General features: G+C 33.6%; 1 protein-coding gene across 4 annotated transcripts in view; it reads right to left on the bottom strand.

The window, feature by feature from the left end:
* Positions 1 to 13,426, bottom strand: part of KHDRBS2 (KH RNA binding domain containing, signal transduction associated 2) — a 977,363-nt gene extending 963,937 nt beyond the window's left edge. For 3 of the 4 annotated variants that reach the window (XR_012489266.1, XR_012489267.1, XM_074310599.1), the window contains exons 1-2: positions 13,186 to 13,421; positions 12,529 to 12,655 (exon numbers count right to left, since the gene is read on the bottom strand). Coding sequence is in view for 1 of the 4 variants with exons in the window: in XM_074310599.1 (XP_074166700.1) it covers positions 12,529 to 12,655; positions 13,186 to 13,188 (130 nt within the window). In the remaining 3 variants the exon portion in view is untranslated. Of the gene's footprint in view, positions 1 to 12,528; positions 12,656 to 13,185 lie in introns of all 4 variants that reach the window. The other variant, XR_012489268.1, reaches the window with a different exon arrangement.
* Between the last annotated feature and the right edge of the window lie 3,149 nt (positions 13,427 to 16,575).

Genomic DNA, 16,575 nt, shown 5'->3' with positions numbered 1-16,575 from the left:
TGCGCGCATGCGCGCGCGCGCGCAAACACACACACACACACAGAGAAAAATACATTAAAAGACCATTAAAACTATACATCAAATTCCATATGAAATACACTTTTCATGTAAAGTTCAGGAATAAAATCGATATATATCATCTCCCACAATAGCTCTCTTCTCAAATTTCAGTACTGATACAGTAAACTATTTCTAGATAAGTGTGGAATGTTCCATTCCTTTATTAGTGTTGACATGATTGGAACATATTCACTTACAAGTAGAATAGTGGTTTGACATTTGCACTTTAGGGATAAGTGCAAAGTTATCAGTCACTTATATACTCAGGTAACTTCAAAAGCATCATGTCAAGGTTCTGTATTATAATAGTAATGACAAAGCATATAGATCTGAAAATATAAGTAGTTTATTCTTCACTTGCATTTGTAGTGCTAGTGTCAATGAAGTGGCCATCAACAATGCATCTATTTTAGCTCAGTGTAGCAATGCCAATTCTTTCTCTGAAAAAAAAATCTTGTTTCTTTTTGAAAAAAATAATTATGAAACCACATAGTCCACTGTTGGTAATTATGTGCTCAGCACAGTCATAAAGTAAAAAAAGTTAAAGTTGCTACTTCCTATTTTTCATGTGAAATACATACTATGTTTCTTTATAAGGCCCTTGGGCCATTCAGACAGAGCTACACATAGCAAACAGAAGGAGAGAGGGGAGAGAAAGAAGTGAGAAAAGAAGGATGAAAAGAAGAAAAGAAGGAAGAAACAAAGGAAGGAAGGAAGGAAAGAAGTGAGGGAAGGAAGGAAGGAAGGAAGGAGAGTGGGACAGAGTAAAGAAAGGAAGAACAAAGAAAGAATGAAATTACACTTACAAGTTGCTTTCATAGAATCATTTTTTCATATATTGAAATTATTTTGTTGATGATTGATATAATCAAAATAAAAAAAAAAGAAAAATTAATTTTAGGGACAGTTAGATGTCACAGTGGATAGAGCATCAGCACTGAATTCTGGAGGACCTGAGTTCAAATCTGGTCTCAGACACTTGACATTTCTTAGTTGTGTAACCCTGGGCAAGTCACTTTATCTCAATTGCCTCAGACAATATTATAATAAAAATAAATACTTTTTTTAAATCCCAAAGCCTATTTCTAATGAAATGAAATATTTATTTAGTTTAATTAAATGTTTAAAGTTATTAACTTATAGAAAATAATACTTGTTGCTTCATCAAAAGTCATTCCCTATAGGAAGGATAGTACTAAGAATAAGTGTTTTGAATTGGTTTGCAGACAGCACTGTGATCATAAGTATACCTCTCTAAGAACTCTTTTGCACTTGGACAGTCCAACCACACCCATTCTGAAAGGAGAATTATGCCTGAGATTGCAGACTGAGTAAATGCATGTTCCCAGGAGGAAAACAAACATGAAACAAATATTCTACATCTCACTAAGTCTTTTGTCCTCTCCAAAACTGAAAAGATCTCTGTACTGATCCAAAACCAGTAGAATCAAGAGAAAGAATAACTGTGCTCCGTGCTCCTAATTCGGAATTCTATGCAAAACTTGTGCCACTATCACTTAGCAACTTGTCTTGCTTCGAGCTACATGTCATCAGATGACATCACCAAGTCCATTATCATAGTTTTATTCATATATCATCCTCCAGTTAACTTCTAAGTTTTCAATCTTCTAATTCTTCACAAGCACTGCCTTCCAAGTTGGGGACTTTACCATATCCTTGATATGTCTTCAGAAAACTCACCTTCTAATTCATCAGCTCCCATGATTTACATCTTGACTCCACAGATTCTACCCACATGAATGCTGAGATCCTACCACCCCACATTACTATGTTTTTGCCATGATCTTGAGCCTCAAGACATACTTTCTGTTTATACTTCACTATATTTGCTATCCTCTGAAAAACTCACCTACCTGTTTGTTAACTCCATTGACTTACATCTACTTCAGCCACCCACATGCATAGTCACAGCTTAGGTGCTAAAATCACATATCACTGTACTAATGCCATATTACTTATAATCACCATAACTTTCTTTCCTTCCAACATTCCCCTTTCTTCCAATAACCTCAACTTTTGTCTGATTCTTCTCTTTTTATATTTTTGATCATATAGTTAACAAATTAAACACTGTATTCTTAAATGCCATTCCAAACTCCAAAACAGGTTTACCCCAACAACTGTATCTCTTCTTTTCTGCTCTATTCTTGTTCTCTTGGATGTTGCTAGGGGAATTCATAACCATGACAACTGTGCTAACCAGAAAATGATGTTATCTAATCTCAACTGGACCTTTACTGATGCAGGCAATTTCTTTATTCTTCCCTGATTGATTCTTTACCTCATGTCTCACAGTAGCTATTTCAAACCTTCTTTTTTCTCTTCAACCCCCTGAACTATCTGCTTCCACATCTCTATTAGATGATGGTCTTATCTTCTATTTTACTGAGGAAATGGAGACATCTGTGATTAATTCTAACTTCTTCCTTATTTTACCCTTCAAAACTCACTGCATCATTTCTTATTTTATCTGATGTTGCTGAAATCTTTGAAAAGAAATAGTATTTCTCCTTTTCTAGACCTACTCCTCTATGACTAGGATTCTTAAACTCATACCTTGTTTTATTTTATTGGAATTTACCCTTCACTCATCCACTTTTGCTTTTATTGTCTTCATTTCTTCCAAGTTCACTGGTTATTTTACTTTCTCAGTTCAACTATGGACATAGGTTTTCCTCTTTATGGCAGTAACCTATATATGATATTGACATTTTTAAAGCAACAAATCTGTATTTCTTTTTCTTGTTACATTAAAACTTCTGAAGTTGCCTTCCATTATTGATTCTACTTCATACCTCCCAACGTATTTTTCTGCTCCTTTGTAAAATAACTTCCAATACTGTCACTACACTGAATTTGTTCTCTTCGAACTTTTTAGCATTGATCTAGCTGTAAAGGACTATCTGGAGGTAAGGGTAAACATGGTTGTTGTATTTGGAGGTAGATTCTATAAAAATAAAAGTAAACATGTAAAGTTGATGCCCATTATACAAAATATTACCAAAAGAATCTGTGCTGTCTAATCTGCCAAATCCAATGCCCTTTCTCTTGGTTCTCATTATTATTTAATTCTCCTTTATTTTTGATAATAGTAAAAAACTACTCACCTTTGGCAGAAGATGCTATCTCCTTTTGAGTTCTGTTGTGATATAATAGAGTTTTCTCCTGTCTAAATTATCATTATTCATTAACATAATTGGATATATCATTATATAACTCCCACCTAATAAAATTGGGCTATTTTCAGGATTCTGTTTTGTGTTCTCTTTTCTCTCAGCAATCTTAATAGCTCCCCTGAGGTCAAATATCATTCATATAAAAATAAATAATATTCAAAAATCCAACTCCAATTTTTCTCTTAATTCCAAATCTTTCTTCAACAATTGCCAACTGGTTATCTTCAACCATATGTCTCACATTTAATCTCAACTTCAATATACTGAAAATTGAACTTATTTTCCCTTCTAAATCCAGCTTCCATTTAATCATCATAAGTTATCTTTCAAAATGGAACTCAATATCCAGAAACACTAATTTTCTAAGATTTCTATTTCTATTGAGATGATATCTACACATTACATATATATATATATATACATATATATATATATATATATATAAAACTTAAAATCATCCTTAAATCTACTATCTTTCACTCTGTACATCTAATAAGTTGTTAAATTCATTGATGTCATCCTCAGCATCTTTTGATTTCATCTTTTTCCAATTCACCAATCCTGCCTATATTAATGTAATCTCTAATCATTTCCACAATTATCATCTCTCTTCTCTTAGTTCTCCCTTAATCTAACCTCCTCTTAGTTGCTAACTCACTATTCTTAAGGTACTGGTCTAATCAGATCACTCCCTATCTCAAAAACAAAAACAAAAACAAAGACAAAAAAAACCTTTAATAGTTTCTTCTTTCCTTCAATAACATGCAAATCAATATTTATCTAGTATTTTTACATTATGGCCCTTGTCTTCCTTTCAATACTTATATGATATTACACTCTACTCTATGTTCCAGAAAAAAAAATGACTTACTATATGTTCCTAAAACATGATTTCCTCTTTCTGTTTTTGCATAGAATATCAAATAGGTCTGAATGAATTATCATCTTATTACCATTTCTTTAAATTCCTAACTTCCTTAAAACATGAATTGGGTGCTACCTTCAATTCAAAAAACTCACTCCATGATCTCCTCAGAGATAAAGTGTCCTTCAGACGCTCTGTACCTGTCTCCATCTTTCTCTACTACTGTTTCTCTTTGTCTCTTTCTCTTTGTGTAGCTCTCTCTGTCTCTGGCTTCTCCCTCCTCACATATTGTTTTCTATTTTTTCTCTGCATCCATATTATGTAAGGAAAGCTCCTTGATGTTGGAGAGTGATTATTTTTTTCCTTCTGTTCCCATCTCTTGGACAATGTTTTGATTATAGTAGACACATATGACATGTTTTTATGGAATTGAATTGAATTCTGCCTTGGAAACAATGAGGCTTCTGTTACTAATACAATGTCTATAAATTCCATATAGGTATTGAAGGATACATGCTATTAATATTGAGCATGAATTTACCATAAAATTAAACTCTTATTTCTAATTTAATATTTCAACATAAATAGATTATTCTTGATATAACCTTTATTTCATCCTATTTCCAACCTAGTTATTCCTAATTTGCAAAAAACAGTTGTAATTACTGACCCCTCTTATTTTGTTATATTTGAATACCTGACAATAATTCCTACCTTATAACAGAAATACATTTCCTATTACCAGCCTTGTCAGATTATAATTTTTTGAGAATAGGAACTATGCCACTACTCATATTACACCTTATAGCTCAACATGTATCAGAAATATTTGTTCCAAAATCCTGAAGTATGAAATTTCACATTCCAATAAAGGAAAGAGTAATGTAGCAAAAATAATAATAAATTTAAAGTCTTATTACCCAGATTCATATTCAGAATCTGCTGCTTCTTTTTTGTGTTACTTTGGGAAATTTTCTTGGTTTCAATTTCCCTATATGAAAAATTAATTAGTTGAAGTAGGTAATGTCCATCTTTTACCTTCCAATTCTAAACCTGAAATTCTTTGATCTGTGACTTTTGATTATTTGTCTATTCCCAATAATTTACATAAAATATTCTTCATCTTTATTTCATCTTCAGTTACTTTACCTATAATTCTAATATGAAATAACTATCTTGTTTTCGCACTCTGTACAGCTACTTTACTGATATATTTTATTCATCCTTGAAGCCCCCATCCCTCCACATCCTAAAATGTAAAAGCATATGACTTACTTCAATAAGAAGTTTGAGGCCAGATTCTGGGAAAGCCAGTGAGAGGCACTTAGTCACATCAAATCAACAATGAAGATCTTCAATCCTGTCTCAATAGAGGAGCAAACCAGTGGGACAGCTTTCAGTCCTAGCTCAGAAGGCAAACTCTGGGAAACAAGGCTGTTTTTTGAAAAAGAACAGGCAAACCTATCCATTGCTTACATAGGGGTCCCTGTGTTGAAAGCCAAGGCTGGAGCTACACAGGAAGCTTTGGAAAGAGAAGAGCTCAAATATAACAGTAAAAAAAGAGTAAATATCAAAGAAAAAGGCAAAAAATAATAACAAGAAACAGAAAAGCACCTTGACCATAGAAAGCTACTATGGTGATAGGGTAGACCAAAACATCAACACACACACACAAAGACAGAATGTCTACAAAGAAAATCAGAAATGGTGATATGAATTGGTCTCAAGGCCAAAGAACCTTCTTCCAAGTGCTCATAAAAGACTTTAAAAGGCAAATAAGAGAGGTTGAAGAAAAATGAGAAAGGAAATGAGAGTATGGATGAGAGAGTCAACAACTTGAAAAAGGAAAAAAAATAGTCTGAAGGAAACAACTTTTTAAACTGTAGAATTAACCAAATGGAAAAAGAGATACAAAAGCTAAGTGAAAAAATCTCACTTTAAAAACTAGAACAGAGCAAATGAAAGCTAAGAGTTTGTGATACAGTGATAATGAGTCAAATAAAATAAAAATAGTGAAAATATGGAAGAAAATGTGAAATACCTCATTGAAAAAACAGCCAATTTGGAAAATCGTTCCAGAAGAGACAATTTAAAATTATTGGCCTACTTGAAGACCATGACCAAGAAAGAGCATGGATAGCATTCTACAAGAAATCATTAATGAAAACTGCCCCAATATTCTAGAAATATTCTAGAAACACAGAGGGGAATATTGATAGAAAGAATCTATCCATTACCTTTGGAAGGAAATTTTATAAGGAAAACTCTAAGGATCATTATTGCAAAACTAAAAAACTTCAATCTCAGAGAAGAAAATTGTAGCTATCCAGTGTGTGCTTCCTTAACTATTCTCCTCTAATTCTCTATGTCTTTCTTTCTCCTTTGTACTAATCATTACCCATTGCTTTCATTTCTTCACCAGCAACTACATTTTGCCATTTACATATATCTATTCTTACTGTGCTCCTACTAAAATTTATTTACTCCCAAATATGTCCTATGATTTCTTAGTTTGTGCCTTTGCTTATATTGTTTCTTGTCCCTTGAATGGTTTCCCCACACTCCCTCTTTCTTTTAGATTCAGATGCTTTCATAGCACTATAGCTTTAAAGCTATAGTACTTAGCATCTATGTCAATTCTTCATTTTATAGATAAGATAAATCAACCCCTATATTATTAAATGGCTTGCCCCAAACCACATAGTTAAGAAACATTAGTCAAGATTAAAACTCAGGTTATTTTGCTCCACTACAGGAACTTTTCCATCTCACCATAAAAACTCCACTATCTTCTCAACAACAGGAATGACAATTCCCTCATATTCCCAATTATCAATAACCTTTCTCCTTGAATTGTAACTTTGCTTTGTCCTTCTGTAATATACTTTTTTATTTATAATATATTTTAATGTTATTCATGTAATTTTTGGATACATTTAAATAGGCATGTGATGTCTTTTTTTTTTCCTGTATTGGTCAATAACAAATGAGAACATAACTGATAACTTAAATTTTCGTCTCTTTCAGAACTTAATAAAATATGTGACCATCATTAGGTCTTTATTTTTGTTACTAGACTAAAACTTTAAATTTTTATTTTCACTTAAAATAACTAAATCTTGATATGCCCAGGGTCAATCACTCTTAATCAAAATTTGATAACTTGAAATATAGCTCCTCCTTCTTTCTGCTTAATTATTTTCTTATCAATATAATTGTCTGAAAATTCTTAAATGTATACCATCGCTAACTCTAGAGCCAAGTTACTATAATTGTTCACTGTCACACAGAAAAATTATTATCAAACTTGCCTCCTATATTCACACTCAGGATTCAATTTTTTACACTATGTTGTAAGGCAATCTTTTGTCTCTTTAGATATCATCACTTTTTTTAATCATTCATTTGACATACTAAGTTTATATCTCCTACAAAATTCAACAACCCAGTATGTGAAATTAATTACTACACATTTATACATTAAAACTGAAATAAGATAGTTTTTGTCACCAAGGAGTTTATGTGTGATGAAGGTATATATTATGTAAATAGTTACGTAAAGGAATTACAAAAATAATTTCAAGAAGGAGAGAACATTAACAATAGGGACACTAGGGAAAAATGTCATGAAGAAGGTGCCAATAGAGCAGGGGTTCTCAAGCTATGGCCCGTGGGCAGCCCACTGAAGACGTTTATGCAGCCCGCAGGGTTATGACAAATGGGCTGAGGGACGGAGACAGACTGTGAGTTTTTGTTTTTACTATAGTCCGGCCCTCCAACAGTCTGAGGGACAGTGAACTGCCTCCCCTATTTCAAAAGTTTGAGGACCACTGCAATAGAGTATATATCATGAAGTAACTCAGAAATTTCAAGAAGTGAAGGTGAAAAGGAAGTGCATTCTAAATATGTGGAATCATTTGTTCTAAGGCATCATGTTCTTATTTATGTCTAATGCATACATGCATCTACAGTTATATTTATATAAAACTTTTTTTATCAATTAATAGTCTTAGACTATTAGACAGACTAAAAGTCTGAGACTTTGAGAGGACATGAAACTAATCTTTGCTTTTAATAATTATAAGTGTCAGAGATAGGATGGGTCCTCTTAATTCCAAGTCTGGTACTCTATCAACTAAATTTTGGTACACTACTAATATTGCTATATATTTTTCTATTCCTGCTGGAATTCCTAACTGATATGCCAAGCAGATAGTCAGAGGTCTCTATTAACATCATTTGGATATTGAGAAAAAGTGACAGAGACTTATAGAATACTGAGAAAACCCTTTATAGTGAAATTTGGAAGGCTATGGATAAGAGTCATAAGGTAGAGATAAGGAATGTTTGTTTTTCACAACATTGGGTAGAAATTAAAAATTGATGATATTTTAAATCCTTTGGAATCTTTGAGCATGTTTCACTTTTCACAACTAGACAGCAAACACCTTGAGGGGAAAACAACAACAACAACAACAACAACAACAACAACAAAATGACAAACAAACAAACAAAAACAAAACAACAACAACAACAAAAAAAAATATATATATACCTTGTTTCTATCTTCAGCACCCTGGCAAGGTGCTACTTTGCTCATAAAATAAATAAATAATGCCTAATAGTGAAAACATAGATAATTAATTGCAACTCCTTTCAACAAGCATTGACTAATATGCTGAATCTTGGGATTCAAAGACTTAAGCAAATCAGGCCCTGCATTGAAGAATCTTATATTCTATTGAAAGGAATACTCAATTAAATTGGGAGGCAAAAATTTGAATACTGGCTTCAACAATATATTTGCACTATTCAAATATATATATATATATACATATATACATATATATTTATATATATGCATACATACAAATATATACATACTCAATATAATTATAAAACTTTAAATACCCATATATTTAAGATAAATTTTCTTCATTCAGCTTCCTGCTATTTTGGGGAGATTAGTCTTTGTAATATACTGGTCTACTCATTACTCCCTTATTTTAAAAATATTCAATATCTACTTCTTGCCTATAAAATTAATTACTAAATTCAATTCTTGCTATTCACAGGTCCTTGAAATATGACTGAAATTTACCCTTCCAGTTTTAACTTATACTCAGCAAACTTATCCACCATCTATCCATTATGAGTAAGGCTTTATTATATTTATGTCTATTTATGAAGTTTCTTATGTTTAAAATGATGTGTCCTCAAGTAGATCATTACTTATTAAAATCATACACATTCTTCAAAATCTCTAGTACAAGTTATGCATATATCTTAATACTCTTATAGCAATTTGTACCTCTCATGTTTTTTTTTTTTTTTCCAGAGCTAGGATTCAACAAATATATGAAACTCCAGATAAGGAAAGTGAAAAATCTTAATTAACAAGCAAAATCAGCTTATTAGTAGGTTCAACTGGAAGGATGTTGTGTTGGCATTTTGCAATCTTCACAAAATTATCTTCTAAAATGATGGGTAATACACTCACAACAACAAAATAGTTAAGTCAAATGACTGTACTGTAAACCATTATTTCTCTAAACTATATAAATAACATCAATATTTTCAAAGCAAATCATATGAAATCGCTTCTACATATTCGTTAAATTTATGTGGTGCTTGGATCCTTCCAAAAGTATCCCCAGAATTCTTTCTGCTGCCAACATTCATAAGTAATATAAGGGGAAAAATCACAACAATTCCATGAACTAGCCTAACTCCAGTAAATAAGAAAATTCATTTTTGGCACTAGATTACCAATATGCAATCATATATTATATGGAAATAACAAAGAATGCTAGTTAATTTCCATTACAAACTTTAAACAAGTATCCTCCCCTTATCTAGCACTTGGACCCAAGAAAAACATTTTTGAAACAAGTTTTCTGTGTCATTTTTATTGATCTCACCGTCATGTTTACCGTCAAAATATTTCAATGAACAATAAAGCTTACCTTCCTGCTGATTGAAAATCTTTTGTCAGTGTATTTTTTTACAGTCAGAAGGAAGAATTTTTTTTTTTTCTGTACCACATTTTACTAGCAACTTTGTCACATTCATAAATTAAGACTCTTCTATGAAGGACTGAAATCATCTCCAGAAAATATGACAGATGGCAATTTGTAGAATAATTTGAGGTATATTGAATGAAATCTGTTAACATTCCCTAGTGACTCCAAAAATAGCTCACCTTCACCGGTTTTTAATATTCATTGGTCCTAAGTAAACTCAGAGTATATCACAATGGCATTCATTCACTTTACATACATGTGTATATGTACATTGCCCAATGTATACACCTATACATGTGTATAATATACATCGCCCAAAGATTGAGAAATGCTGAAAAAATCATATATTCTATCCATTTCCTTTACCATCTGAATTTGGTTTGGGCCTCGCTCTTTTGTTTCTTTCTTTTGGTATTTTTTTTCCCAGTGCTTTTTCTCCCCTCACTCCTTTGGAGAAGCAGTAGATGCTTCCCCCTTCTGGGAGAAGATTAAATTACATGGTAAAACAAGACAAGATTCCTAAAAAAGTACACTAAATATGTTGCTTGTTTTACTAAGTACAGTAGAATTAAGCATCTGTTTTTAAAGTGTGTGTCTTACAAATTGTCAAACTGCATTTGATCCTTTATATTTGAATCCATTATTAATGATAAAACATATTGCCCAAAGAGAATCCTTATTATAGATCAAATTAAAACTGAGTTTATAAATTAAAGAAAATGGACAAGAAACAGACAACTAAGCCAGTTCTGTATTTCAAGGTGTACTCCATTTAAGAAGTATGAATATGAGGGTTTTCATCACTTAATGTGTTTACTATAAAAAACTGGAGTTCTTTAATGATATTTTCTCTTATTCTTATTTCTACTCCTTCCCCTTATTTGTTCCTGATTTTTTTTTTTAAACAGGAGAAAGAGGACAGAAATAATTACCTTTTCAACTTTCATTTGTTCAAATCTTTCATTCAATAGGACTGTGGAAACCATGAATGTAAGCTTTCCTTTCCCAAATTATTCTCACAGGTTAGTTCTTCAGACAATTAAATTACTAAAATTATACATACTATTGCAAAATTTTCTTTTAATATAGTATATAATATATACTTATGCATATCTATATAATATACTTTATGTATATAATATATTTATATGTAAAAGTATGAAGAGAGAAATAGTTTTGTTTTTACTTTTGAAAGTACAAGCATTAATCAAACTTTTACCTACCTTTCTATCCATCTATAATTTAAAATAAATGCATTGAAAAATAGGCTTAATTGTGCATGAAACAATAAAATGCATATTTTCTATATAAAGTAAACTATCCATACAAACAAAATAAATGTATTTTCATGTTTCATTAAAAAACACAAACTTTTCACTTATATTAGTGACACTAGTCCTCAGCAGCCCAAACTACCTAACTGCATTTTGGCTAATTTAATAATGAAGAAATTAATAACTGATTACCCCCATTGTACTTGCTTTAAAATATATTGATCACTACTAATAAGATTTACTAATCACTGTAGGGTTTAAGTTGTAGTTGAAAAGCCTTATGTGAAACTAAATTTATCCATTTCTTTAATCAGTGAACAAGAGCATTCCTTAAGGAATATTCCTCATGCATCCCTGGGAATTTAATGTCTTTCACGATATAGGTTCACAAAAGAAAACACATACTTTGTAAAACAGCTGTTCAATTGGCGAAAGTGTGTCTGGGTACATCTTGCCCAGCGCCTAATCATCACCCTTGAAATAGATTTACCAGCATCCCATCTTGTGTTTCCCGACATGTAAATACATACATACGGGTGGTCTCATCTAGCTTAGTTAGTAACATGACTTAGATTGGCTATGATAAAGACTGTGTGATTGGCTTAAAGGGCAGCAGATCATTTCCAAAATGCTGCGGAAATGCTGGTCGGTAGAGAAGAGGTTCGTTAAGGATCAGGGGTGGAATCCTACCGGGGACATAAATGACTTCCCAACTGATCATCCATGTATTTCTCTCACTCCCCAAGTGCCTTGATTTCTGCAGACCGCCTGTCCACTTTCGGCTTCTTCCACTGACAATACTTGAACCTTTTTCAGATTTCTCCTTACCCATTATCCTGACAGGTCACAATCTGGGTAGCTTTACTCTCCTGGGTTGAGTCCCAGTTTAAAATATAAACGCAGAGGAAGAAGAGGAGGGCGGGGAAACATCTGCATGCTCCCAAGCCCTGACACTAATCTTCCTATGATTCGAGGTAAGCCAGTGCTGGGCAGCCAAGAGGAGATAGGTCTGCTTTCCCAACTTCACTTCCCCAATACCACACCAGCCAAGCAGGAGCCGGCCAGCCAGTTGATGCCTGCCCATCGCGCCAGACTGGAGTATTACCTACCTTCAGCCAGGAGGCGCGTTGCATGCACGAAGGACGGATCCAAGCTATCTTTCTCTGCCATCAGCTCAGGCAGATATTTCTCCTGTTCCATAGCGGGCACTCCGGAGCGGCGGTCAGCGCGCAAAAGCTAAAAAAAAAGGCGCTGCTCAAATGTCTATAGCGCCTGATGCCTCTCCCCTCCTCCTTCTTCCCTTCCTCTTCCTCGCGATCCTCCTGCTCTAGAACCGCCTCCTCCACCGAGCTGCCGCTGCTATTGCCACTGCTGCCGCCGCCTAGCCTTTGGCGCGGAGCTGTCTGCAAGGGCTCTCACTGGCCCATGCAGGTGTTTGGCTGGCTGCGCACTACCTTCTTCTGCCGCCTCTGCCCGGCGCAGACATAGACCCCTCCAGCTCTACCCTCGTCCTCTTTCTGAGCTCGATCTAATAGCAGCGGCCTTAACTAGCAAGGCGGGAGGAAGGGGTGCCCCCCACCCCACCTCTTCGGACTGCCTATTGGCCGCAACGCTCGGGGAGGCGGAGAACCCAAAGAAGGTTCTGGTCCCGCGATTGGGCTGATAGCTTAGTCTGACCGCCTGACGGGCAGACCAGAGCGGCCGCTGGCGGGGGAGGGAGTCCAGCAAGGAAAAGCAAAAGCAGTCTTCTTACCACCACGACCTACCATGCCTAGTGAGTCTGACGATTTCTATTAGGAGGGCTCTGGGTACCTTCCACCTTGCCCGATGTTTACAGAGAAAAGGATTCTGGCCCAGCTTAGATAAGATGCAGGGACCAGAACCTGGAAAGGGAGAAAAGATTTAGTGATGAAAAGTAGATAACATCTATAGAAAGTCTCTCAAAGGCTGATTCGACTTCATCTGTGTCTCTAAGAACACAAATGTCTTCTATAGTAAATGCCTTCCGAAACTGTGAAATAATTAAAATACAAATGCCTCCTCTAGCAACACACAAGGTAGAGGCATAAAAACACTGACTTGAGATGAGCATTATTTAGATATGGTAGGAACTTCACTAAAGGAGGGGGGCGGAGTCAACAACTTAAAACGTATTAATGTGACAATCCTCTAGAGCAAAATAAATAGAACAAAGCCTGAGTTTATTTTATTTTTCTTTCAATTTCTGTCTAGCTTCACTTCTCTAGAAGCTAAATTCAAGGACTTGGCTAAACAGTTCCAGAAGGAATTTTAAAAATAAGTTCAAGAAAAGGACACAAAACTATGTAGTTCTTATGTCTGACTTTGCCTTCTTCTAAAGATACATAGCATTTTATGACAGAGCAATGCTGGTCCACTTATTATCTCTCTATACTCCAGAATAAAGTGACTTCAGAGTTCAGATATCATCTGTACTGCTAGACTAGTGGCTCAGAAAGCACAAGAGTTCCATTTGCACAACTACTTAAGCAATACGGTAAATTCTGATACAAATTTATTTTATTCAGATTATTATTAAGTGATATATATACATATATACATATATATATATATATATATATATATATATATATATATATATATATATATATATATATATATATAATGTCACTGAGGTGACTTCCCATCCAGAAATATTTTTCTACAGTTTTTTCTTCCTTCTTTCCTTCCTTCCTTCCTTCCTTCCTTCCTTCCTTCCTTCCTTCCTTCCTTCCTTCCTTCCTTCCTTCCTTCCTTCCTTCCTTCCCAAAACCCACATAATGTTTCTGAACCCATTTACTCATCTGTAAAGTGGGGAAGTAAGAGAAAGTACTTCTCAGTAATAGAAAGTACCTGTGGGGATCAATTGAAATACTTATATGAAGCTGCTTTGCAAAATGTAAAGTACAATATACATGGCAGGTGATATTATTTAACTTTTCATGCCATCTTAACAATAAAAATATAAATTTAGAATTAACTCATGTAAAAACAATGCCTTATACTAGTAATATTCTGTTCATTTTTGGAATGTCAATACTCCTTTTTCCATGAATAATAAATAACAAGTATTACTATTATATAACTAGAAAATGCATAATGTTTAAATAAATATTTTCTCTTCCTAACAAATTTATTTTTTAATAATATTAAAATTACTAGAACACATTCAAATGTATGCTCCTTTCATCCTCACAGGCCTATAAAGCACATAAAGCAGATATGATACCTACCTTTTTATAGAAGAAAAGTGAGTTACATAGAATTTGTTCTTAGTTTCTTAATTGGGTAAATCTGGACTACAAATTTATAGTTAGAAAGAGCTTTATAGGTCAACTGCCTCAATTTACAGATTTAAATTTGTAAACTGAATTTCAGAGAGTTTCATTGACAAACATAAAGCCAAATATATAGAAATTGACAGACAGGGACTCAAATCCAAGTACTTCTAATACTGATCCACAAAACTAGGTCAATTGACTTCCCACTCTCTATATCATATTCCCTCTCCTCATTCATTTCTCTATCATATCTTCATGAATCTGTGGTCATCCCTTTGTACATTTTAACTTCTAAATATTATTGTAATTTAGGAATGAGTACACATAGGTACTGCATGCTCAGCAGCTGGAATAGACCGTTCCTAAGAAATTCCTTTACACTGTTTTCTGTCCATGGTCCTGACCCTGAAGCAAATTACAGATAGAGAAATTTCTATTTGATAGACAATTGCTGGCAATTTACTACAGTGGTTGAAAAGAGCTAAAGGTAAGAAACAGAGCTAACATTTGTTAAAAGTGTGGAATAGGGAATTATAAATTGGAATAAATAGCCATTTTGCTGTAGAATGATTGCTTTCACATTTTACAACATAGTTTACCCAAAGACTAATGAAACATTTGTCAGAGAGATATGCAAAACTAAATTTCATGAATTAAAATGATGCAAATATCTTTATTATGTCATTCTAACTTATAGTCACAATTACATTATATATTCACAACCTTCTTTTCCATAATGAAGTGTATATGTAGATTATAAAACAGCTTAGTTGTCAATGTATTGTCAATGTATACTATTTCAAGAATTATTATCTCAATAATGGGAATGTTTCCTTGAATCATACACATTGCGACCCTTATTCTCATTAGTAGATTTTCTCCATGAATTGTGGCCAAAAGCTTCACTTTGTGAGTAAACATCTGCTAATGATCTTCTTTGAATTTAATTAGGCTTATCCTCCAATGAAAACTCAACAATGTATGGCTAAGATTGCATTAAACTGAAATATGAAATCCTAAGTCATATCCATGCCATACTGAGGTATCAGCATAGGCTCATGTTTTTTTTTTTTAATTCTGAAAAGGCCTTGAATGACTCTAGCTTAATCTATTGATTATACTTAGGATTTATTGAGGACTATCAAGAGTATACAGGGATTTCAAAATATTATTATACATTCCAAATATTAAAAATTGCATGTGACAATAATAAATATAAATATAACTCATAAAATCATAGCAAAGGGAAAACTGTGTAAGTACACAGCAACATTATCAGACTATAAGAAATTACTACTACCATAATATATGCTCTTAATACTCTTCATACAAGCCCTGAATTATTGCAATAATCTGTGTGTTCGTGTACTTGCCTCAAGTTTCTCACAACTCCAGCATATTTTCTGCTTTATGATTTTCATATAAAGCACAGGTTTAATCATATTAAACATTTTCCCAACCGAATTAATTCCAGTGGCTTTGTGTTTCTTCTAGGAAGGAATAAAACTTTCTCTGTTGGGTTTTAAAGCCCCATCTTCATTACTTTTCCCCTACCAATATTTCCAGTTATTTTATACATTGCTTCCTTTCATGCCCTCTGTGACAGTAAGATGGCCTTGGTTGTCCTCAAACTAACTCCCAATTCTATGATTCTTCTCTATCTGTACTTCATGCCTGAAATTTTCTCTCTCCTGCTCTCTACTTCCTGATTTCCTTATTTTACTTTATTACTTTTTATCATTCATTTCTCCATTCATTTAAGTTGCAGGAGAATTGATGAAACATTTTGGTTGATATAGTTTCCTTGTAAAACATTTCCTTAAAAGTCAAGTTGGAAACTGAAACAGATCTATCAAC

Source organism: Sminthopsis crassicaudata, chromosome 4, assembly GCF_048593235.1.
Source record: "Sminthopsis crassicaudata isolate SCR6 chromosome 4, ASM4859323v1, whole genome shotgun sequence".
Taxonomy (NCBI): Eukaryota; Metazoa; Chordata; class Mammalia; order Dasyuromorphia; family Dasyuridae; genus Sminthopsis; species Sminthopsis crassicaudata.
Note: the sequence above shows the minus strand (reverse complement) of the source record. Positions and strands in the feature narration are given on the sequence as shown.